The sequence below is a fragment of the Phycodurus eques genome, chromosome 19 (assembly GCF_024500275.1).
Source record: "Phycodurus eques isolate BA_2022a chromosome 19, UOR_Pequ_1.1, whole genome shotgun sequence".
Classification (NCBI taxonomy): Eukaryota; Metazoa; Chordata; class Actinopteri; order Syngnathiformes; family Syngnathidae; genus Phycodurus; species Phycodurus eques.
In genome coordinates this window covers 4,173,162-4,197,370 of record NC_084543.1, presented here as the reverse complement: position 1 = coordinate 4,197,370, position 24,209 = coordinate 4,173,162, and the positions used below count along the sequence as shown (strand labels likewise).

Below are 24,209 nucleotides of genomic sequence, written 5' to 3'. Positions count from 1 at the left end.
AAGACGCCTCCTCCGCCGTTAATCACAAACAACACTTTGGGAACTTGCAGGGCGACAAGTCATAATAGCTCACTATTGAACGAGAATGAGGTTTTATTCCCTAAAAGGTATATTTCATATTATTGTATGTCAATGACATTATGCAGCTTAAACAGTAATATTGTGCTTTAAAAAGAAATGGGACAACAAAGCAAGTGTACTTAAAAGATTCAATTAAAGTGCATTTCAGTGGATGTACAAATTGTACATAAATAAATGTTTTCCAACAAACAATTCTTCAAATTTAAATACAAATCTATTGAACCTAAAAGTTGAATATAACTGAGCTGTACTTAACAAATGTACTGTGCTGCATTGAAAAACAAAGTTGAAACCACTTAAAATTATGCACAGTTTGAACATGACCATTGCGCTGAAACATAGGGGGGGGGGGGGGGGGGGGGTGTATTTAATGACTCAATTTAAATGCATTGCACCTTAAATACAAATTGTACCGCAAGAAATGTTTTACAACAAACAGTTCTTAAAGATTCAATGCAAATGTTTTGAATTTAAAAGTTAAATACAACTGAGCTGAATCTGCCAGCATGTAAACAGCGTGTGCGTGCATGGAGCAGTTAGCTATTAGCTCCTGTGTGTGTGCGTGTGCGTGTGTTAGACGGTCAGTAATCATCTTCATCATGCTCCTCCTCCCGCTCATCGTCATCTTCCTCCTCCCAGCATCCTCAGCTGCGACGCGCGCCTCAACGTCATCATCCGGACATGTGACTCCCCCAAGTGGACATTCATCGTCACTGCATGTTTTTTCCCCCTTGGTATTTTTATGGATCACGGGGGAAACGAAACAGCAAAATCAATAATCAATACCTAAACAAATTGATTTCATGTTTGCGCAAATATATGACAAATGGATGAATTATTCATTTTTTCTTCGTTTTATGTTTTTTTGTATTTCTTGGCCCACCTGCATAAATGACGTCACAGGCAACGGCGACGAGAAACGCACGCGGGAAACAGAAGTAACCCGCAACGCTTCCTTCACCTGCAAAATGTGAGTTCCTAACGATTACAATCATCATCATCATCATCATTCTCATCACGTGGAAATGCAGCGTTTGGTTCAAGCTACCAATTGTTTGTGTGTTCTTAGCTGTTCAACAATAAACCACGTTGCTCGTTTTCGACCAAAACGCTCATCTTGCAACAACATCATTCTGACGGGCTGTAATCACATTTGGAAGAGTCGAAGTTGCCAAACTGAATTACACAGGCGAATGGAAGGAAGATGTTCTGATGATGTTATGGTTGCTCTGCCCAGTCGCAAGTACACGTTCTCAAGCGCCACAATAAGAGTTGAATCAACTCTCAAGCACACAGGAAGAAGGAGAAGCCCTTCACAATAAGAGTTTGTGTAATGCTGCCGAGGGATGGGAGAGTCTCGACTCATCATGGAGGAGCTGCTAGCTCTCTGTCTCCAGCGAATCACAATTGAGGAAAATGCCCTGAACACAGAGCTTGGTGAGTCTGGCCCGTCGTGTGTAAAATGCTTAACGTGCGGAAGAATATGCCGGATGAATAACTTGGAGTAAAAATGAAACCAAAATCACTTCCATGCTAGTGAATGCCGGTCTTTTGTGCCACTTGCTCCCAGAGTTTATTGAGGTGGTGAAAAACGTCGAGAGCGTCAGGAAGCGATGGCTGCACGCCGAGACGGAGCTGAAGAAGTACAAGGAGCTGCTGGTCAAGTCGGACGTGGCCAAAGCCGGGCTGGAGGTCAAACTCAAGCACGCCCGCAACCAGCTGGACGTGGAGATGAGGAAACGCTACAAGATTGAAGGCGACTATCAGTACCTGGTAAGGAAGCGACACAGCCGCGACCGGGTACAATTGAACAGTCGTGTTTAGAGTTCGCGCTTTAGATCTGGTGATCTAGAGAAACCCGAAAAGTTTTTGGGTTTGAACCAGAATTGAAGAAACCGAAAAGCTTTGCAACCTGCTTCATTCAGAGTTAGGGGGTTAAGGTTAACAAGCGTGCTATCGTTGATGTGGACAGCAGAGGCAGATGCAGCTCATGTGCGACATCCTGGTTCACGACAGCAAATCCAGCGCGTGTTTGAACGAGGAGCAGAAATCCCTTTTGGCCGCCTTCGAACACAAAGGTGCCAATAAGACCTTGCACCGCAGCAGCAAACGGTAAAAAAAGTCAGCAGCGATGATGATGAATGATGATGATAAAGGGCTTGATGTTAACACCCGCCATATGCAGGCGAATTTCAGACGACATGACAAATGTACTACTATCTTTTGTCAGACCCTTTCCCCATTCCCCTGTTGAAGAATGGATTTTGACCGGGATACATTTCTGTCAGCGCCTAACCTCTATTGCCCAACAACAAAATGGTGGCTAGTGAAAATGCTGAGTGGCTCGCAACTCTGGGAAACCACGAGCCACAGTGGCTGGTCTGCCCAAAAAAAAAAAGTTAATGTCCATCCCTGATGACAAAAGTAGTACCGAGCGCCCGGCCGCTACATTTAACAAACTCTCCGTGCGTCAGGTTGTCCGCCATCGACGAGTCGTCCTTCTTTTCGCACTCCGACATCAGCTACGATCGGACAGATGACGACATGGTAAGGTCATTGTACACACGAATACAACGGAAGGTTGGTAACTTGGAGCTTTTGTGCTTCCAGGACCTGGACGCAAGTATACTTAAACCTCTCAGGTCCCGAGCCCGAGAGAGGAGGGTAAGCTAACATTGACGAGCCCAGTGTTTCCAAACCTTTAGTGAAACCAAATGGATCAAAGGAAGTGTGAGAATGAAATAAGGATAATTGTCACGATTTAACTACGAATGTATTTGCCCAGTGTGAAATTTGGACCTTTTTTTTTTTTTTTTAAGTTGACCACAAAGTGATAGGCTGGCACTATCCGTCGCTAGCAAAGATGCGTTGTTTGTAGTAAATAATAACATTTTCGGTCCAACGACCTGAAATTGGATCATTTCCCGCGGAGCCAACCTTTCGACAACATTGGGCATTCACGTGAAGACGTACTTGTGTTTCTTAAGTTGATATTGTTCTGGTTCTGCAGCGTTCGTCGATGGGTGTGACCGTTGCTGCACCGGTAGCAAAGCGAGGGCGAAGCGGGAATATTTCTATTGAGCTGCCGGAGCAAAAAACTGTGGAGAAGGTGAGAAACTTGACAAACTCATCGGGGATGCGTGAAAGCAAATGAAATCTCATCAGTCTTCCCGACGACTGGGGAGCTTGGAATTTTTTTCGCGTTGTTGGAATGTTTAAAATAAAATAAATGTCGGGAAATGTCACGAAACAAAATGTCACGACACGAGCAGAGCGAAGAAAGTGTTTGAGACCCCCCCCCCCCCAAAAAAGTTTCACTTTTTAGTCGTGCGGGCGTGTTTGCATCTCAGGAGGTGGAGACCACCGTCAAGGCATTAGTGACGACCCCTGACACTGGAGGTCGCGTTCACACGGTGGTCGGAATCACGCAGGAGACGCCTGAAGACCTCACACAGGAATTTGCTGTTCCTGACAGTGCCAGAGGTTGTTGGGCAAGAAATGTTATTTATCAACTTCCTCATTGACTTCATAGTAAAAGCATGTCTATAGTTTATAATAGTTTCTTTTTTTTTTTTTTCTTGAGCCGCAGATCAAACCTCTGTGTGGTTTCCGTGTGATCCCGATGAAGCTCAAGTGCGGACGGAAAAATGTCAGAAACACGTCTTTCTGTCTAAAACGGTGAGAGACTCCTTTTGGTTTCCTGTTTGAAAGTTCTACCGTAAACTTCCCGCTCCTTTGCCAGGTGATCCGGCCCGAGATGTGTTTGCCTTGCGGGAAGAGGATCCGCTTTGGCAAGGTGGCTCTCAAGTGCAGGAACTGCCGCATCGTTTCTCATCCTGAGTGCAAACAGAAATGCGCGGAGACGTGCGCATCCAGGGCGGCCGGAGCCGCAGGAAGTGCAGAGCAGATGGTAGCGAGCTTTCAGGCGTTTTGCAAAAAGTTAGCAAGGGCGTTGCGTTCATGCGTCTGCTCATCAGGTCTCACTGGAGGATTTTGCTCCTACGACCCATCCAAGGATTCCCGCGCTCATCGTTGCGTGTGTGAAGGAGATCGAGAGGCGGGGCTTACAGGAGGTGAGCTCGCCGGTGGCGGTCAGCCGGAGTCCCGGAAAAGTCCAGACTTTTCTTTCCGCTTTCAGCGAGGCCTCTACAGAGTTCCCGGCGGCGAGCGTCAGGTCAAGGAATTGCGCGATCGCTTCCTGGGTGGGAAAAAAACGCAGTTACAACTGAGTAGCGTTTCGGACATCCACGTGGTTTGCGGCTTCCTCAAAGACTTCCTGAGGAAGCTGAAAGAACCTCTGGTCACCTTCAAACTCCACCGCAACTTCATGGCGGCTTCGGGTACGATAAAGGCTTCCTCCGATCGCCGCAGTGTTGTTTCGCGCCGTCACGTCCTAACTTTGTTGCCAGAGATGAGCGACGGGCAGAAGAGTTCAGCCGCCGTGATCCGGGCCGTCGCAGAGCTGCCCAAGCCCCACAGAGACACGCTGGCCTTCCTCATGCTTCATTTCCACAAGTAAATTGTAACACTTTTAAGCAGACGTGTTCAGAATAGTAGTTGGAGGAAAAGTATGCAAACCATTTGGAATTTCTTCCATTGCTGCATGGTTTAGTCATGTTTAATCTTCAATAAACAGTCTGCTTAAACTAATACGGCTAAGGACGACTGTGGCTCACTTGGTAGAGGTCGGCAGTTCGAATCCCGGCTTTGACTGTCGTACCCAGACAAGCGTCTTGTCTTCCAAATGCGCATCATGTAGGAAGTTGTACACACAGACCCTTGATGTATCGAGGATTAATAACGTAAACGATGCCTGCCAGCATTGAACCACAGGAGCAGAAAAAACTAATGTGTCCTCATGTTTCAGAGTGATGCAAAGTCCACAGTGTCAGATGGACCAGAATAATCTTTCCCGGGTTTTTGGACCAACCCTGGTGGGACACGGACTGGCGGAACCGTCGCCGTCAACAATCATGCGCGACACCAATACTCAGCCGAAGGTGAGGAGCTTTTCAGCCCGTTCGATGTACAGTAGACACACTTGACATGACATTAAAGTACGTCCACATCCTTTGTCAGGTCGTTTTTCGCTTCTTGTCGCTCCCCGAAGACTACTGGAGGCGTGTGCTCAGCGTCCACGCAGTCTCCTCTTCGCATAAAAGCAGCAACCAGGGTCAAGGACAGGGAGGTCTGACTGACACTCGTCGATCATGTGGCCTCTTGTGACACCATTTTGAATTCTTTACTCAGAAATTACTTGTGTGGCACGGGCAAAGTATACATTGAAGTTTTCTGACGTTGGTCCCTTTTAGCTCATTTCTTCGATCCGCTAACGTCGCCCGAGCTGAGCAGTTACCAGGGCGTGCCCGGCAGGGCGTTCGTTCAAAGTCGCACTAAGAACGTGGGGAGGTAAGATGAAGAAAGCGATTCCGATGCTTTTATTGTCCGATTGTCATGTTTTTGTTTTTTTTTTAATTTCGAAAAATGAATGCTTCCTTCAGCAGTGGGTGCGCCGAGCCGGGGAGGAGGTTCTTCACGTCACCCAGCTGACACAATGTTCATCCAGCTTAGTAGCAAGTATTATTTCAGAAATTTTGTTTTGTAAGAAATAAAAATAAATTGAAATGTTAAACTGGCTGAGCATTTTGATGTCGTAGGGAAATGAGTTTACTTTCTACACAACAAAAACACATGAGCCTCAAGTCTTTCTTTATCAACAAAGAATATTTATTTTTTTTTCAACATCTTAAAATGTTACTTTTTGTGTGTGAATTTTGTGAGGTGGACCTTTGTGTAGGGCGCAGTAGATGTGCACTCGAGAGGGGTGTGGCATGTAGAAAAAGGAAGATGGGAAAAGCAACAATATATCCACTTAATGGTAACTTACATTAGCCCATAAAATACAGCACTGAAAATAATTTTGGGATTTAAATGTTAATTTTGCTTGTTATAAGACAACCATCCATGAATAGCAATGATTTAGTCTCTCGTTCCCGACATCAAATCAAATTGCCCAATCTCGATAAGCTAAATTTATCCCACCAGTCACTAATGTAAACACTCACTTGCCAATTTATTAAGTACACATGAACTCACGCATGCTAAGTCAGATGAGGTTGACTGTTTATGCTCATTAACAATCTTTTTTTTTTTTTTTTTTAAAAGCTCGCGGTTCAGGACTGTTGCATTCCACTGCACCCATCTGATGTACATGTACACAATGGTGCCTTGAGATACGAGTTTAATTTGTTAAATCGCAGCCATACAGCAGACATTTGGAAAACAGCAGTCTGTAATATACTTTTTAAAACTGTTAATAACATATGTAAAGAATTAACAATTTGTGCATCATGAATTTATTACGACTCCTGGTGTGCGAGACTTGGCCACCGGAGGGCAGTATAATAGTCACGAGGACAAATCTTTTTGCTGCTGTAAATGACTCAGGTGTAGTAGTAATAATCCTTTTTTTGAAGAGATTTATATTGTGTTTAAGCATTAAACAGTTTTTGCCTCATTTTGTTTGGCTTTAATTCAACGGATATTGCGCTGCTCCTTCATGTCTGTGCCTTGGCCAGTTGGGGGCAGTATTGTACAGACATACGGCTTATAAATGGAGTCGCTCACTTCTCAGTAACCCACAATAATATTAGTTCTTCACAGAGGATAAATACATGCCTGTGATATTTTCTGTATTTTGTCTACGTGTTGATGCACCATTTGTGTTCAAATATCCGTTGCGACGCTTGACATTGCGACGCTTGACGCTTATCTGTTAGCCCTATTATGGTGTTTTGCATTGTGTGCTAGCATTAAGCTAGCGGAAAGCAAAGTTGTGTGGTAGTTTTAAATGGCTGTTTAGTTTGACAGTAAACGTCAACTGGCATTAAACAGCTTGAAGCCTCCTTTTTGAAGAATTGTTTACTACCTGCTCTTATGTTGAAAATCTTGTTAAGTCGGGTCACTTGCATCTTAAGGCACCACTGTACATGTATAATCCTAAATTATCACGTGAGTGTACTTTTACACACGCCCGTGTCAGAACATTCAGCAACCATCCAATTGTGCGTGACCACAAAAAACACACATTGCGGCCATTGTTCAGTCTCAAAACAGAAAGGCGTGAGCCGAATTCCAAACTCAATACATTGCCGTGTGGATCTCTCAGCCCGTCGTCTCACTGACCTGGAGACTAGTTGGCGACTCGCGCCTCCTGGAGACTAGCGGGGTCGCCAAGGAGTCGCGGCGATATCGAACTGATGACTCACTCTGCCAGTGAGCCAGGCCCTTAAGTGCACATATGGAGGGGGCGGGCGCAAGCATGTTGGCATTTTGGGGGTGCGTGCGTGCCATTCTGAAGGGACCGTTGCAGCAATGAAATCCATACAAAAGCCATCAAGACATTTCTTAAAACACTTACAATACAAATTTTGCTTTAAATATCATAATATATAACACTCTTTCAGAAACGCTTCTGATTCTTTTCAATTTGTCGTCACGCTAAAAAGGCAATCCAGGTGAATAAAAGACTTCCATTTCATGATCACATCCCACTCTAGTAGAAACAACAACAATAACAACAACAAAAGCACCAAAAATAAAATTAAGGGAGCAGGTGATCGAATTAAGAAAAAAAAGATTAACAAAAGCAGCAAAGGAGACAACAGAGGCACAAAATAAAAGAAAAATCTCAGTCAGCTAAAATGACCTTCAAACATAACCTCACCCCATTTTTTCTCGAACAATCCACAGGACTGGGGGGGGGGGGCACCACTCTCCCACTTTTGGTACAGATGTACCCAGACACTTTCAGGGGATTTTGGCACCACCTATCGTAGGGAAGCTCAAACTGCATATTGGGCTGAACTTAGCTTAAAAAAATACAAAACAAAAAAGTGGATTCTTAAATATTCAAACGTTTCACTTTCACTCTGTTTTCCCACATATGGACAATAAGGCAAATGCAAATAGAACGAAAAATAAAATGTCAAATAAATACCAATAATAAAACAATGTAAACGGTTCTGCCTGATGGAAGGTGTCATGCAGGTCACGTGGGAGGCGGGTCTACTTCTACGTCGGGGTGTCCGGCGGCCATGATTGGAGAGTTGCGGCGGTGTCGGACGACGGGGCTCAGTTCCTACTCGACTTTGACGCCCAGCTTTTCTGTGTTCAGCAAGTAGAGGCTGTCGTCTATCAGGAAACTGCAAGCGCCAGTAGACACCAATTTAGAATTTGAGAGACAACATTATCTCCTCTTTCGTTTTTTTATTTTTGTATACCAAACATGTTATTTTTCCTACTAGTATGCTATAGGACAAAGAGTGTACAAGTACTAAGTGCTCAATGTCAATTCACTCTACAAGTAGAATGACTGTCTTTCAACGTGTAACGTTTTTTTTCCCAATACTATGTGACATTTTTGCACACTAGTAGCACAACTACATTATTTGTGAGGCAAAATTGTGCACTAATTGACATCTGTGCGCAACTAATACCACTGGTTTAGCGCTAAATGTCCAATTTTATAAATAGCGACCTTGTACGGACCACTTCGCGAAAGGATTAACGATAGTTTACTCAGGTTTAATTGCATACTAGTTAGTCAAAAGTGGCACGAGCAGTGGATAAAAACTTTACGAGTGTGACAGTTTTTCTGTTAGTGTGCCGAAGTTGTCCTCCTCGTGAGGACAAATAGTGTACTAGTACATGGACATCTTACTAGTGAGGGAAACCTATCGGTGGAAATGTTTGTGCTACTCGTAAGGTCCAGGAGGCTACTAGTGTGTGACACATGCCTACGAGTTGGGTCTAGTAGTGTTACACCACAATAGGTTACTAAGGTTTACTTACGTTCTAGTAGGCCCAAAGTGGCACTAGTAGTGGAAAAAGCATGCACTAGTACATGGATACCAAGCTGGATATTGAGGCTATCACATAAATGAAAGTATCTGCTCTGAATACATTTTGAGAATGGGGACCAGGTGCTGTTGGAATGTCCAACATGACCTTGTAAGGTAAATACATTTACAAACACATTCGGTCTGTAAGAAAAACAAAATATTTCTGAGACAAGTTTAGGGCGAAAGAGGAGACGAGCGAGCGGCCCCACCTGTAGAAAAGGAAGTGCACGGGGATGGTGCTCAGGTGCCAAATGGCGTGCGCGTCCAGGACCCAAAGCAGAGGCGGGAAGTCCAGCAGCTCCAGCAGGGCCAGGCCGTGAAGCAGCACCACCACCAGGCCGCACTTCCACCAGTACGGCAGCGTCCGCCGGTTCCTCCAGCACCAGCACAGCCACCACAGCAGGTTCACCATGCCTTGAAATGATAGGAAAAGAAAAACAAAGTCTCGAGCAGAAACAAGCCTTTTGCAGGCCAGGGGGCCATCCGTCGAGCATCGTTTTGATCATATTTGGCTGTAGAATTCGGAACGGCCACCCCGGCGTACGTCGCACCGAAGGAGGTGTTAGCGGCCATGTTGTAGCCGTAGTCGAAGGTGACAAAGGTCAGGTAGGACACGTGTGACGTGAAGGCCAAGATGAGCAGCACCCCCACGATGCTGGACACCCCCGGGTGCCTCAGGCCCAACGTTCTGCCACAGACGAACAAATGGGGGAAACATGAGAGAAAATGTTTTGGCGGAGGGCTTGGACCAATCACCAAAATGCTTATTGCCATTTTATTTCCACTTTTTCAAAGATTTTGGGGGGTTTAAAGAAAATTATCAGTTTTTTTCCCAATGCAATATAATGGCCGTCAATTATGAGCGGATTTTCACTATTGGCGGTCCAGACCGGTCCCCGTTACCCGCCAATCGCAGGGTTTCACTGTATTAACCAATTTAATGTGGTGAAAATAGCTGGAGAACAAATCTATTGACGCTCTTGAACGCTCAAAATGTCTGAGAAGTTTCGCGAGCGCCCAGCGAATTCCTCGTTCTGCGGAAGCCGTGCGACAATATAGTTGCCAATGTTATAATATTATATTTTTTTTGGGGGGGGGGGGGGGGATAAAATCGAACAGTGTAAGGCTTTGTTGCAGAAGGACACTCGTCAGCCTCGCAGGTAAGTTTGCATGCACATCAATAAATAATCAAATGAATAAATGACCATGTAATGAACTAGAAATTTTTTAACATATTAAATAAGCAATTTAACATAGTAATTTTGGGGTGTTGATGTGAGTGTGCAACGGTATATGGTGGCAGTACGCGCTATAATAAATAAAACAAAGTGCTGTATTATACTAGCTCTTTCTACACTTAAAAATTCAACTTAAAGCAGCCTCTGTATAGTTAATATAGGTTTCGCGATGATCACAGTTGGACTCCAGAGAGAATGAATTCATTTTACATTATTTCCTGGGGGGAAAATATTGGCAATTACCTGACGCAGCATAAGTAAATGGAGTAGAGAATGACTGCAGTGGCACAGAAATAGTCCATTTTCTGTAAAAAAAAAAAAATGAGATCAAGAGCAAGAGACGTGCTTCGCTGCTGGAAAGCTTATCAGTAATTGGCATTAGGACCTTACTCATTGGCTAAGCTGCTAAGTGAATTAAGCAGCAAAACACCTCTTACAAAAAAAGTCCCTTGACATCTATTTTCCTCATTGATATGAAGGAAGTGAAGTGCCATTAGTCCGCTCGCAACAGAAGGACAATTAGCAAGGTCCGCTAACACATGATGTGAAACGCCATAGACGGGCTAACAAAACCACCAATGATATCGAGCAACTGATATTTACAGGCTAAGGCCTGCAGCAACACCTATAGACAAGACAGTATGACAACAATCACATATTTTCTATCCTCCGCGTTATATTAGTAATATTACTGCATCTTACTGAGCTGTCTTCTTCAAGTATTTATTGTCTTCACGTATTTATTCTACTGCCCCTAGTGGCCAAGTTGCGGACCCCAGAACGAGCCGCACAATGCCCATTGAATTATCATGATGTGCAAACTCTTTCACTCTTTACATTCTATTTAATGATGTTATTACCATAAGTTTTTTTTTTTTAAATAAAGTACAATACTTTACAGTGCTCATTTTTGTATTTAAAAAGACGTTACGTTTCTTTGTTGGTGGTTTGAGGGGGCCTGGAACGGATTAATGGCATTTCCAGTCATTTTAATGAAGAAATATGATCTGAGCTACAAGAGTTCTAAGCTACGATCGGGGTCACGGAACACATTAAACTTGTAATTCAAGACACCAATTGTATCGTGTTTCGTGAAAGCCTTATCACATTACCTCAGTGAGGATTGTGTCCCGGGTATGGAACACCGTGGACCAGAACCAAGCATTGAGTGACACCTGCAGAAACACACCCACCATCTTAAGTTATTAAAAATTCCGCTTCTCCGCATCATCTTGTCCGACAGCGTCAAGTTGCGAGACCAGAGAGAAGGCGTTGATGGTGTTGAACATGGGGCTCTGGCGTGGCACGGTGCTCCGGTAGCGCAGCAGCATGAGAAGGCACGCCAGGCCGTTGAGGAGCGAGGCCAGGGCGGACGCCGGCTCCTCGAAGCACAGGAAGCGTGTAAACGGCCACTAAGACGCACGCACGTGACACAAGAAATGTTTATTACAAATTGTGCCTGTGTTCAAGATCATTTCATCACCTTTTTGTTTTGTTTTTTGAGGTGCATTGTGGGATACATTGAGGCGATAACCTATAAGCTACAAAATGGCAAACTTGACTCCATAGGGTTACTATACAGCAGCAGTAATTTGGGAGCACATCCTGTGATACTTAAGTCAAGAAAGAGATTTGGAACCTTGCCGTGGAACTGCGGGATTCTGTAGCCTTCAGCCAGGTAAACGCCCACCGTGGCCCACATGCACTCATAGCGGCAATCATCGCGGCAAGTCCAACCTGGAGCACAAACGGGAACAACCGTTCAGGGAAGGCTTGAATTTTAAAGTCAAACCCTTTATTGACAGTTCAATAAATGGAAAAAATAAGTAGTGGAAAAACACACTTGATATTTTAAGATTTTCTAGTGGGGACAAAGGTCGTATTTACATTTCATGACGCAAACGATTTGTTAAACAAAGAAATTACATATATTTTTAGGTTTTAAAAAAAATAAGCACTTAAAAATGTAAAAAAAAAACAACTTTTCTAAATAGTTTTTCACTTTTTTGTTTTGTTTTCAAAGGAAATCGCTGTTTGTGTGTAATACATCAATGCTGTTTTGCCGCCATCCTGATTCCAAGGAACTATTGGAAGAGCTTCATTTCGTTGGCATTGTGTAATAGAAAAAAAAGTATTTTTTTTTTTGCCGTCTTCTGGCATTCGTAGGCAATTTTAAATAAACCTTTTTAGGGTGGGCAGCTTTTTTCCCCTGATATTTATTATTATGCTCTTTTTAAAATAAGTTCATTTTCAATAGCACTAGCAGTGTGCCCTGAGAGTTTTCAAATGTAAAATATGTGCTTCTGCTCAATTTAGGCTCCTGTGCTGCCCAAGGTACGACAAATAACAAAAGATCAAGGCCCACTTTATTATTTTCTCCTCTTAGCCTCTCAATAAGCATCATTCTGGAAAGTAGCAACTGGAATTAATCGCTCAATCCCGGGAACGTACCTAACAATCGATAGAGCAGAATCCCAATAACGGTGATGAAACCAATGAAACCTTCGCGACACCTTGCAAGACAAGAAAAACCTGCTTTCAACTTGTTCCAGCGACACCATTAGGCCATGCGGTTTCAAGTTTAGCTGACATCTCAAATTTAGTCATAGTATATAGTAAAATGCTGCAGATAATTATAATTGCATGGGGAAAAAAAATGTGTATTTTGTATTCAGATTTTTTTAAGGCAAACATTCTTGAATGAGCGGGGATAAGCGTTTTCAGGTTTGTTTCCCACCTGGAAATTTTTTTTGACAAAAATAAAAAAAAATCATGGAGCCAAGGTATTCACGTATTCCGTGTTTCTTGGCATTTGCATTATTTTCCTTACCAATACTCTTGACTACTGACACATTTTGCAGTTTTCGTCAATTTCAAAATTTTCTTATCGACCAAGTACAAATGTTACAAATAGCGGACATTTACCAAAATTTACAGTTGACAAACGATACTCAAACAAAAAAAAAACAAAAAAAAAACATCAAACACGAGTAAGATATTCTTTCAAATCCCCTATAATAATCACAATTATGTATTTTGCTGTGATTCTGGCAAATTAAATTTGGCCTGGTTGCTCTTGATTTTAAAAGAGTCGTGACTAATTTTGATAAAAGATGATACTTAATATCACTGAAATCGTCTTTAAAAAGGATCTGTCTGATCTGGCTCGTCTCAGGTAAATCAATTCATCTTTGAAAATTTCACACACATACATAATACCGCGTCCAGCAACTTTTTTTTCTTTTTTCCGGACACATCTTGTTTATGATCGATGTATTCAATGGGGTGAAAAGGACACAATCAGACAAAAAAAATTATAAAAATACAAAAATAAAATCAAATTCCCACACATTTTTTTTTTTTTTTGACAGACAAATTCATTGCACTACACAAAAAAAGGAAGACTAATTGTCACTATAGAGCCAGAAGGTTATTTGAGCTGGAACAGTTTCAAATGAGCAAGTTACATTAAAAAAAAATATATATTAATTAAAAAAAAAAAAAAAAAAAACGACACAAGAAGAAGAAAATGGACATGTCACCTGTGAGTGCCATGTACTGCGACTGGACTGTCTGGTATCGCCGTAGCCGAGCTCCGGTGCAGTTGCTTTGAACACACTGCTTGACGCAGTCCCTGTACACCGGCTCTCGGTCGCCCTGGGAGCCCTCCGCGGCGGTCGCCGACATCAGGAGCACGACGACGACCACCGAAGCCGCTCTGACAGATGTGCGTGGGGGGGACAGCGGCGAGGCCATGTTGGCGGCTGGCGGCGGTGGGGTCTTGGCCCGGCGGCGGCGGAGGCGCTCACGAAGGCACGGCGACGCGACGGCGGCAACGGGAGGTTCGGGAGCCCGCGGTCCACATTATCGAGGTGCCATTTGTGACTGCGTGTGTGGGGACAAAGTGGCCTTCGACGAGACGACAGCGGTAGATCGGAGCGGCCTTTGAAAACACGTCAAAAAGCACGCAGAACTCTCACTTCTGGTCGTCGATTTCCAAAGTAAATGTTTACAGTATGGTGTTGTGTACGTTTTGGCAAACTAGTTCATCAATAATATATATAAAAAAATATAAATACCCGATATATACATGTAATCATAGTGATTTACCCTACAGACGTTTTTAAAACGCTGATAAGCGACGTTTTTATATTATTTTGAAGGGACAATGCGTTTTGCTTATGATACTTTACTTCCTGTCTAAACGTCACGTGACTCATTGCCGGACAACAGCAATACTGGTCACTCCAAGAAAATGAAGTTGACATTATTTTAAGCAACTACACAATTAAGCATTTACTGCCTCTGAATATGAAGTTGAATTTCATGTAATTTAAGTAAATAAATAAAATTGTTATCAGAATGTAAGGGATTTCATTGCTGGAGTCTTACAATAAATAAATTACTGTAATGTAATTAGTTTAATGTAACACATGACTGTAATCCAGTTTATTTGAGTTAATTTGACAAGGTAAAGTCAACGTATTATATTGGACAGTGTTTCTAATAAAGTGGTTATATTTTTTTTAGCTGTATCATGTGTGGTGGGGGAAATATGATCAACTCCCAGTATGATGCAAGTACATTACTAGACATATTGTTAAAGCTGTACTTATGTTTTTTTTTTTTTTTTCAAAACTGAGAATGTTGTTGTGTGTATGATTAGATTGTGCATATTGTATTTCATTGCATCCCTCAAATTAAACAAACGAACAAAGAAAAAAAGACACAATATGGTATGAAAGAGAGTGAGCTTTTATTTGTACTTCTTTCTTTGTTACAGCGGAGACACATGCAGTCACAACAACAGGTTGGAAACAGCAGCGAGGGTGGAGAGGAAGAAAGAGGTCAGTTTTACTTTTGCTTCTTTCCTTCCTGCCCCTTCGTCATCTTTCGAGCATCTCTGTCGTCCCCGCAACTTGACCTGTCCTTACGGGAGAAAGACTGGGGGCGGAGGGCTGACTATTTTAGTGCAAGACCCCCACTCTTCCTCCACAAAATAACGACACCTCCACTGAAAATCCAAGCGAGGTTGAGACTAACAGACCAAGTGGGTCAGACTGCTTACTTGTTTCAAGTAAGTGGCTGTGCACGCATCACATTCTGTAGGAGCACCGGACTGCGAACGCGTAGTGTAGGTGTGATGCACGCACTGCTGGCCTTAACTCGCAATTATGAACACAATGGACGGTAAAGCGGCGGGGACGGAGATGTAGCGAGATTATTATGTTTTGACGATTTGCAAATAATCCCACGTTGGTGCTCACACGCAAACACCACCGAAGCCTTCAGGTCCTCTCACTGTGAGCGTCTCGATAAAGGAGACAAGTCTTTTCCCAAGTGAGCTGGCAAGCGTAACTGAGCGGGTGCGTGAGGACGGTTCGGTAAGGTTCGGCCGCGGAAGTGAGGTGGAGGGTTTTGTTTTGTTTTGTTTTGGGTTTTTTTTGTGAGGCAGGTTTATTCTTCCTTGTCCTCTCCGTGTGTGATGACGTAGCAGATGTTCTTGTAGTCCACGTTGCCAGCCACATCAGGGGGGAAAGCGGCCCACAGGTTGGTCATCTGGACGACAGATGGAACAGGTTGATCATATTGTTAAATGAATAACAGTGATTCTAAAACTTCTTACTCCACCATCAAGACTAACAATTAAAATATTCATCAAAAACAAGACAGAGGTTGTATTCCGAAAGAGTACAGTGGTGCCTTGACTTAGAAGTCAACACACGTATGTCAAATCGTGTTTCCCTATTGAGAGTAATTAAAATGCCATTAATCCGTTCCAGCGCCACCCCCCCCCCCCCCCCAAACAAAATAGCACTCCATAGCATTGTACTTTATAAAAACACACAGAATTCCCATAATTAAATGGAGTGTAAAGTAATTTAACCGTTCTAACCACATTTATTGCTTCAGTTCAATGGAAATTGTGCTGCTCCTTCTCTAGTCCAGGCGCCTTGGCCACCTGGGGGCAGTATAATACTGACATACGGATATGCTGTACTTGGAGCTGGTCTCTGTTTCTGAGGAAGTTTAGCTCCTCTGAGGATAAAGAATATATATGCCTGTAAGTATTATGTTATCTGTCTTCATGTGTTGCTCTGCCGTTTATGTTCAAATTATGATTTGTATTATTATTATTAAATATCCATTGCTTAAGGGGCTCTAAATGCCTCAAAAGCGACGCTATCCGTTAGACCATCTATGGCATTTTAAAAGCTGCGTTAAAATTAAGCTAGCAGGCCTTCATTAGACAAACAGAAACACGAAATTCTTTGTAGCTCAGTGGTTAGTGTACTGGTCTTGTAAAGCTGGAGTTGTGAGTTCAATTCTCAGCTGGGCCTTTTCCCAAGTGAAAAAATAACTATAAAGAAATTCAAGAACTACAGAATGTGTACAATCTGGAGTTCAGATTCAGTTTTTTTTTTTTTTTTTTGGGAGAAAAATAGGCCTCAAGTCATCAAAAAAAAAAATTATAATAATAAAAAGTTTAACTGCCTAGCATATGTTTGACCAACAGTATATTGGTCTGGTTTTAGCATGTTTCAGTCCACCCCTTTCATTTTTCTGTACAGAGGCCTCAGTGGAAAAAGACCCTTGAGCCGCTAATAGTATAATGCGTTAATAATAACGACTGTGCTCGTGCTCACCTCCTCAGCGGTGAACCTGTCGCACTGGGTGGTCAGGAGCTCCTCAAGGCTTGAGAAGGAAAGCGGACGCAAATGAACATTTCAATACCCGTTTGTTGATTCAAGACGGCGGAATGATTGAAATTGGAAACTCCCGAGATCTTACAATTCCTTCTTGATGGAGCCGGTGGCCTCAGGGTCCAGGACTTTGAAAGCGCTCACGATGACATCCTCGGGATCGGCGCCTATATGAGGGAAATCCAGTTACTCGAGAGTATTTAATTCACAAATGCTCATAACGGTGTCCATTCATTTCAAATGGTAGTTTGTCTTTTCGTGCCCTGCAATTGACTGGTGACCAGTCCAAGGTGTACCCTGCTTCTCTCGCCAAAAGTCAGCATAGGTCAACGGTGTCTAAACTTTTTTTTTTTTCTTCAAAAGGACTGCGTAAAGAAAAATCAAAGGCTGCAAGAGCCACTTTCTAAAAAATTCAAGTATTTAATTGATAGGAAAATGTATGTTGTGATTGTTTTTAGTTTACTTTAAATAAAGATGTAATGAATGTAAGCTATGAAACGGACCCTTCAGCTTCTCGCCAAACATGGTGAGGAAGACGGTGAAGTTGATGGGGCCGCTGGCCTCCTTCACCATGGCCTCCAGCTCTTCATTCTTCACGTTCAGTTGGCCCATGGTGGCCAGCACGTCCCTCAGGTCATCCTTGCTGATGATTCCGTCTCTGTTCTGGTCGATGATTGTGAAAGCCTGCCGAGACATGACATGCGTGTCAAAAACACGGTATCCTAATCACGCGTATGACCGTGGCTTGCCAACGTCAACTTGTAAATGTTGCCCGTCTCACTTTGCCCACACACACACACACACGCAAACACAGTGAAACCATAAATGACATCGGAACCCGTTCGGGACTTGGCAGCTGGTCGGCCACTTGTCTTCCCGAGGTGGTAAAATGGTCTCGGAATGCCAGACTAGCCCATTGCAACATTCAGGCATTCGGTATCGATTACAGCTGTCGCCCACTGTGTGCCCGGACCCCGTCCCCTTTTTGCGTCTTGTGACTATTCTCTTCCTCGCTGCAATGTTCCATCACCTCAGAGGCTTTCAAGGGGGTCCGTTTAGAGGAGGGTTTGAGGGTCAAGAACCAGAATGGGTTCTATTTTTATGGGGTTGTCGATTAAAATGCTGTCAGATGTTTTATTAATCATTCAGGCACACGCTTTCTTGGCAAATTGGTCTTGTTCATTAGATTATGAATAAAGGCTGTCCCTAAAAATGGAGACAGTTCTTTAATTTGGGTGTTTGGGCGCATTGAATTACCATGATTCACAAAGTGTTTAAATCTTTCCATTCGTTTTTTTCATCACTGTCTCTACTTGCATCCACGTTACTGTTATCCAGTCATTTAAATTTGACTGTTCCTGCTTCCATTGACCGCTAATCCCATCAGCTGTTGGGCAGCATTCTCGTGGGGTCACATAGGAGGCTACCGGGGAGGGGGGGGTCGCTGGCAGTCACGCCCCCCACCCTCCCGAGTCATCAGTTGGACATGCGTCGTTCAAATGATGCCGTTTTGCGTGCGATGGGGAGGTTACCTCCTTGTACTCCTGGATCTGGCTCTGCTCAAACATGGAGAACACGTTGGAGGATCCGCCCTCACCCTGCTGCTGCCTCCTCTTGGCCTTCTTGGGTGCCTAGGATGCGAACGTAAAATACATTGGATTCAGGTTTATTGTCACCATACATGTCACAAGTACAAGGCACTGGAATTCAGATTGCATCTATGACTGTGATCATTAGTAATGTCATACTAATGCAAAAAAAAATATTATTATATGTAATATATAAATATTATATATTATTTATTGGTAATTCCCAACATGCAGTCAATGATGCGAAGAGAAATTGCGTTCCAAAGCTTAAGACAAAAACTCACCATCTCTCAAGTTTGTTGGGTTGCTGTTGGTCAAGAAGAGAAGCCTACGACAAGCCGATGTGACTGACATGTAAGCACCGGGCCCCCACAGGACCTTATATACCAGCCTGTGGGGGGCTAACTTTAGCCGCACCATCGGGTTTGGCAGGAAAACAGAGCTAATGGAAAAGTAAGAGCAAAAGGGGCGGAGCGAGGAAGTGGCGAGGCCCGTATTGGATAAACCCACGTTCCAAAATAGGCATCAGGAGTCTTGGAATGAGGTGAATTCAATGCCAACACACGGGCTGTGACTTTGGCGTCATGTGTGGACTAATATGGCCAAAGTGACACACAGACTCAGCGTCCATTCCCTTTCATCACAACAAAAAATGGGCAGCCATGGATTGAGACCAAGTCCTAAGTGGCTAATCCGCCCCGCATGTTCAAGTATCATCACCTGTCTCTGGGATAGCGTTGATCTGTGGCTACAAGGCGGGTAGGGTGAGTAGTAGAACCTTGGAGGATTTATAAACAGCCATGAAATTTGAAAACAGTTGGCTTTGGTTGAGCGCCAGGGATGGCACGCGACTACAAGGCCTGTGATATCACTGAGAAATGTCAACAAGTACGCGAGGCACGTAATACGTGTCTCACAATTGCTTTGGAGGGGGGGGGAGTACACATGCAGATCATGTGATATAGTAATTTATATGTCATAGAATGGTTGGAAGACAAGGCAAAAAGTTTCTTAAAAATGATTGAATGAGCACTTTTTGGGGTTGCACTAATTTGGGCCGCGTGCCCATTATAGTCGCTTTCAAACTGCACGAAAGAGGCCCACCCACTTCACTCCATATATGAGCTCTACTGGGGGGCCATCAATCATGCCAATGTACAGCGAAAGCATGTATGGTGAGTCCAAAGTGAACTGATACTATGTTTTTGACTCACATAAAACACATCCCAGTAGGATCAGTAGCTTAACATTCAATTGGACTTTGTTCTGTTTGAAGCGCCGCACATGAAGCCAGCAGCGACTGGTGAGTTGAACTGAATGAAGGTCGCCAGCACTTCGAGCATGGTGAAGGTGAAAAGAGAGAGACAGAAAGACCATAAAAACAAGACAGCTGGACACACCGAAATAGCCGCCGCCTCCTCCTGCCGCCGTTCTCGTTCTCAACCATTTTAGCTTACTTCTAAAGTTTGACTACTTCCTACAGCTTGGCCTGCTCTTTGTTCCCATTTTAACAACTGTCTGCATTTGACAAATACACATCAAGAAATCATTTTTTTCTTTTGTTACTTAAAAAAAGCATGTCACGGTATTGCTCCTTATGACTCAAAAGTCAATATTAGTTTTTACCGAGATGAAGATTCATTTATAGGCCTCTTTAATTGACTTTCAGAATGGAAGATCCGGAAAAAAAAGACGCTATATAACACTGCTGCATATCTAACATACAATTTAGGGCCAACTTTTTGAGTTAACATGAATTTTTATTTGGTGAATGACACAAGAAAGTGTCTTAGGGAGTGGTGCTAAGTGATAGTTATGACAAAAATTCAATATTTTCACAATGCTGGTAACTTGGAGCATAATCTAAAGCATTCTTATCGACTATACATTTTAAACAGTTTATATTTAGAAAAAGTAACAAAAAATGTAAAATTGTAAAAAAAAATAAAAAATAATAATAATAATCCAAAATATATACATATTTTTGAAATAATATCTCTTCATGTAAATGACATGTATTCTGTATTCATAAAACTTTGATCAACTTTTGCAAACAATGTCACATAGGAAAACGAATAGTAGAGATGACACGCTTAGAACATTACGTCCAAGTCATAAATCTTCAGAAACAAATCCCGTCTTACGATGATCAAAATCAGAGGTACTAAAGGTCCACTCCGAGACTTGGTGACAGACAAGAGCTTTAAGGAACTAAAGGTCCTGAACCTCAAAATCATGAACATGACAGATCGAAGGTAAACATTCTTCGCTTTTACCTATAGACAGTCGTTGCATTTGTATTCATCGTTCCGTTAAGAGCGTTTCAAACGTTGAATGTTAGCTACGGGGAAGGAGAAACAAAGTTCTGATCTTGAATCTTCGATCGGCGCCCTCGGCAAGCGGAATGAGAGTGAAACGTCATTTCTTTGCACTTTGAAGCGTCACTCTAATTTGTCATGATTATGGGACGGATATTGTTTTTCTTTTTTGTTTTGAGTTTTCACGGTCTGTCAAGTACCAGTCAGAAAACATCTCACCTGTTGACGGAGCTGAGACAGCGACACTTAACATAACATCTTAAACTTTTGCCACTTAGATTTCCTTTTACATCCAGAGGATACATATTCAGTACATAACCCCTCGATTTAACTCCAGGTTATGAATCGTTTCGGGCTTAACTGTATATACACATATGAATTTGTTTTCAAATGATAACACTGCATTGAAAGGACATATTGTTGAAATGAGATCTGGAAAATTCTATCGGACCAGTTTACTCAAAACCACTCAAATCTATCAAGTTTTCGTTCAGAGTCACTTGGCTGGTTCGTTTGCTTCTTGACCAATCGGCGATCAGGTCCTTGACTTCCTTTCCAAAATCATCGTGCAATTTGCTGAATTCCTCCCAGTTGCCAGAACACACTGCCGACCAGTCCCCCGTGGCCGGGGCAGGGCCGGTAATGGGCGTCACGTTTGCGGTCCTCTTGGGCCACAGCTTGGGCGACCGTCTAACGGTGGATTTGAGGGGAGCGGGCGGAGTTTTGAGAGTCGGCATGGAGCTCGGGATGGGGCCTGCAGCCACAGCTCCTGCTGGGTTCCGGGTCAATGTGGACAACTGTGGGCTCAGTTGACGATCCGCATTCGGGGTGGCGCCGCCGTTGGCTGGGTCAATGAACAAAGCCTCTAATGTTTCTGAAGGAACAACAAAGAAAACATTCAGTTCAGTTCATCGAATGTTATTCATGTGGTGTATGATTCGTGCAATAAACAATTGAACAAACATCAGGTTTAGTGTCTTAACTACATTTTATGACTGATAGGAACTGAATATAGGGTGAACCACCCGTTTATAGCGTGGATACGTTCCAGTCCCACCCGCGATAAGATATAAAAAATAATTGTATTAGATTTGCCCCTTCCACTTACTAAACTTGCTAAAACAACTTATTCAAACACCCTTTATTAAGCATTCCTTAGGACTCACGCTTGCTGTCAAGAAATGGAAGACTCGTATAACTGCCTCTTCCTGTTGCTAATTATGTTGCATCTACACCCAATAGAGCTCGAAGTTGCCCGGTGTGTTGCAACACAATGTGGTACTACACTAAAGGACCTGTGTATCCACTTATTGCCATTCATACAACAACAAATCATGGCCTGCACACATCGAGTACAAGACAATGGGCAATCAAATTTGTGAAGGCTAATGTTTGCCTCATGCAGAGTGCACTTGTTTTGATCTTTGATCTGGGAGAATGACCCCATAGCCCTGTTGGCGGTGACTCAGTGTAATTGGACTTTTTTTGGGGGGGGGGGGGGGGGGGGGGGGCTACTAGATGTTGAAATTATATATCAGAAGCAAAGAAAACTATTTTCATGTGACAACATGCATTGTATTCTTCACTGTTACTTCAAAAATGCACCAATTTGGTGGAATGGCTCTAGTAAAGTTCCCCCCACTACCGGATGACATTTCTGCAAACTACTACAACAGCTAGTAGTTACTAGTGAGACAAAACTACTAGTGAGCATTTGGATGCTACAAGTAAGGTCCAGGAGGCTACTAGGACTAAAAGTGTTTACTAGTACAGCACAGGAGTTCTTAGGTAAGGTTTAATTGCATTCTAGTAGGCCAAAAGTGGCACTAGTAGTGAAAAAACAGGGACTAGTAATACAGTCGTTCTACCATTGAGCTGCTCACCTTTGTATTTCTTCTCCAGGTCCATCACCAGCAGAGACAAGTAGCCGTGGTTGGCCGAGAGCAGGGCCTTGATCCAGCTCTCCTGGCCGGCCTGGTCCTCGGCGGCGAACTTGTAGGGCCGCAGGCCCAGCTCGCTCCACACCAGCGAAAAGGCGAACTGCTCCTCGGACTCGCACAGCTGGACGGTGCAGCCCTCCAGAACAATGACTCCGATGAGGTCACGGTCATCCGGGTGGTCCTTGTAGAAGAGGAGGTTCCCCTTTAGAACAAACCAACGCTTGTGATAGGAAGGCCTGATGTCACCCTGTGGGACAATACTGTCGGTTAGTGTGTGTGTTGCACCACAGGAAGCTGAGCTGTCTAATATTGCTGACTTTGCTGAAAGGAAGTGCCTCAGATTAGCTGGTTGGAAAAAAAATAATTTCGCAAAGCACTGAAAAAAATGAAAAAAGGCACAAAACGCACTGCGATTGTACTTTTACTGCGAGGTTCCCATGTGAACTGATCGTGGGCGGATGTTGTGAAGTTTGGTGCTGTGTCTGAAGCTTCTTCGTTAGTCAAAGTTTAGCTTGCAACAAAGAACAATAATTAACCGAGCGAAGGCTCATAACTCGTAAAAGTCGGGGCATCGTAAGTCAATGTACCATTCTAAATTCGAAAAGTTTTATGTCTTGACAAAAAATGTTTTAGTGAGTAGCTTACCTTCTTAAAGAGATAGCCTTCCTTGTCCACAGGTGAGTCGCTTGATTCAAAATAAGAGACGACCTTCTCATCTATCTTCATTTCATTACATCACGGGCTGCTCAGCCCCGAACCTGTTGCAATGACAACTTAAGCATTACGACGAGTCAATTTCCCCACACAAAGTTCAACAGAAAATGTTTCACAGTAGTTAAGTAGTCATAGAGCAATGGAAAGTAACAGCCACAACGTCGTCTGTGGTCAAACCGGAAATTGCGCTTTTCCGCGTTTCGACGACGATTCTCCCACATTTAGAACGTCTTACGGTCATTCCCCCCCCTACCCGAATAGCTAATTTGGCATAATTAAAATTTAAAAACAATTAAAATCAGAAATGAAAACAACATAGGCGATTTAAAGCTCCACGCTGTGTGAAATGGGCGAGAGAGTTTCGAAAGACGTCCAAACAAGTCTCTTGAAAAATACAAATACACTACACTTACATGTTAGTGCACCGTAACTAATCCGACATGGTCATTTACATAAAAACAGACGTTTAGGGATTTTGCTTGCACGAGTTAAGTGTTTACAGGTACTCACCTGTGTGAAGCACGAAAGTGTCGTTTCTTGCGGTGTGTGCCGATAACTTCCGGGTTGTGGAAGGTCAACTATAACATGGCCTTGTAGCTCAGTGGTTAGAGCACTGGTCTTGTAAACCAGGGGTCGTGAGTTCAATTCTCACCTGGGCCTGACTTTTAACTTGAAAGGAAAAAGTGGTGGTAAAATGAACAATTTCTTGAAGTGCTACAACG

General features: G+C 43.2%; 4 protein-coding genes and 1 non-coding gene across 11 annotated transcripts; 2 read left to right on the top strand and 3 right to left on the bottom strand.

The window, feature by feature from the left end:
• The first annotated feature begins 890 nt into the window (after positions 1–890).
• Positions 891–5,659, top strand: si:ch1073-416j23.1 (rac GTPase-activating protein 1). 4 transcript variants are annotated; one of them, XM_061706177.1, is made up of 17 exons: positions 891–1,051; positions 1,151–1,518; positions 1,652–1,854; positions 2,054–2,193; positions 2,556–2,628; positions 2,692–2,745; positions 3,092–3,190; positions 3,432–3,564; positions 3,671–3,759; positions 3,824–3,991; positions 4,059–4,154; positions 4,220–4,421; positions 4,491–4,596; positions 4,949–5,081; positions 5,161–5,269; positions 5,394–5,490; positions 5,583–5,659. In XM_061706177.1, exons 2-17 carry the CDS (start codon positions 1,428–1,430, stop codon positions 5,629–5,631), a joined length of 1,842 nt encoding a protein of 613 aa, XP_061562161.1. In that variant the 5' UTR covers positions 891–1,051; positions 1,151–1,427; the 3' UTR covers positions 5,632–5,659. The 4 variants fall into 4 exon arrangements, with proteins under 4 accessions (XP_061562161.1, XP_061562160.1, XP_061562159.1 ...); XM_061706176.1 differs by having other exon boundaries at positions 4,220–4,596; XM_061706175.1 differs by having other exon boundaries at positions 3,824–4,421.
• A 561-nt stretch (positions 5,660–6,220) lies between these two features.
• Positions 6,221–14,210, bottom strand: pgap3 (post-GPI attachment to proteins phospholipase 3). 2 transcript variants are annotated; one of them, XM_061705700.1, is made up of 8 exons: positions 13,765–14,210; positions 11,862–11,959; positions 11,482–11,634; positions 11,335–11,397; positions 10,466–10,527; positions 9,536–9,672; positions 9,194–9,398; positions 6,221–8,285 (listed from the first exon to the last, which is right to left on the bottom strand). In XM_061705700.1, the coding sequence occupies exons 1-8, from the start codon at positions 13,976–13,978 to the stop codon at positions 8,222–8,224; spliced, it is 996 nt and encodes a 331-aa protein (XP_061561684.1). In that variant the 5' UTR covers positions 13,979–14,210; the 3' UTR covers positions 6,221–8,221. The 2 variants fall into 2 exon arrangements, with proteins under 2 accessions (XP_061561684.1, XP_061561685.1); XM_061705701.1 differs by lacking the exons at positions 6,221–8,285; positions 9,194–9,398; positions 9,536–9,672; positions 11,335–11,397 and having other exon boundaries at positions 11,416–11,634.
• A 768-nt stretch (positions 14,211–14,978) lies between these two features.
• mylpfb (myosin light chain, phosphorylatable, fast skeletal muscle b) lies at positions 14,979–18,861 on the bottom strand. Its single transcript, XM_061705706.1, has 6 exons — positions 18,800–18,861; positions 18,459–18,557; positions 17,430–17,610; positions 17,015–17,093; positions 16,870–16,918; positions 14,979–15,781 (listed from the first exon to the last, which is right to left on the bottom strand). Exons 1-6 carry the CDS (start codon positions 18,800–18,802, stop codon positions 15,680–15,682), a joined length of 513 nt encoding a protein of 170 aa, XP_061561690.1. The 5' UTR covers positions 18,803–18,861; the 3' UTR covers positions 14,979–15,679.
• Positions 18,862–20,273: 1,412 nt separating this feature from the next.
• On the bottom strand, positions 20,274–24,081 carry LOC133417701 (sesquipedalian-1-like). Of its 3 annotated transcripts, none has more exons than XM_061705704.1 (4): positions 23,998–24,081; positions 23,419–23,531; positions 22,717–23,020; positions 20,274–21,707 (listed from the first exon to the last, which is right to left on the bottom strand). In XM_061705704.1, the coding sequence occupies exons 2-4, from the start codon at positions 23,497–23,499 to the stop codon at positions 21,289–21,291; spliced, it is 804 nt and encodes a 267-aa protein (XP_061561688.1). In that variant the 5' UTR covers positions 23,500–23,531; positions 23,998–24,081; the 3' UTR covers positions 20,274–21,288. The 3 variants fall into 3 exon arrangements, with proteins under 3 accessions (XP_061561688.1, XP_061561689.1, XP_061561687.1); XM_061705705.1 differs by lacking the exon at positions 23,998–24,081 and adding an exon at positions 23,901–23,973; XM_061705703.1 differs by lacking the exon at positions 23,998–24,081 and having other exon boundaries at positions 23,419–23,873.
• trnat-ugu (transfer RNA threonine (anticodon UGU)) lies at positions 24,075–24,147 on the top strand. The gene has a single exon. It is a non-coding gene; the product is annotated as a tRNA-Thr (tRNA).
• Positions 24,148–24,209: the final 62 nt, after the last annotated feature.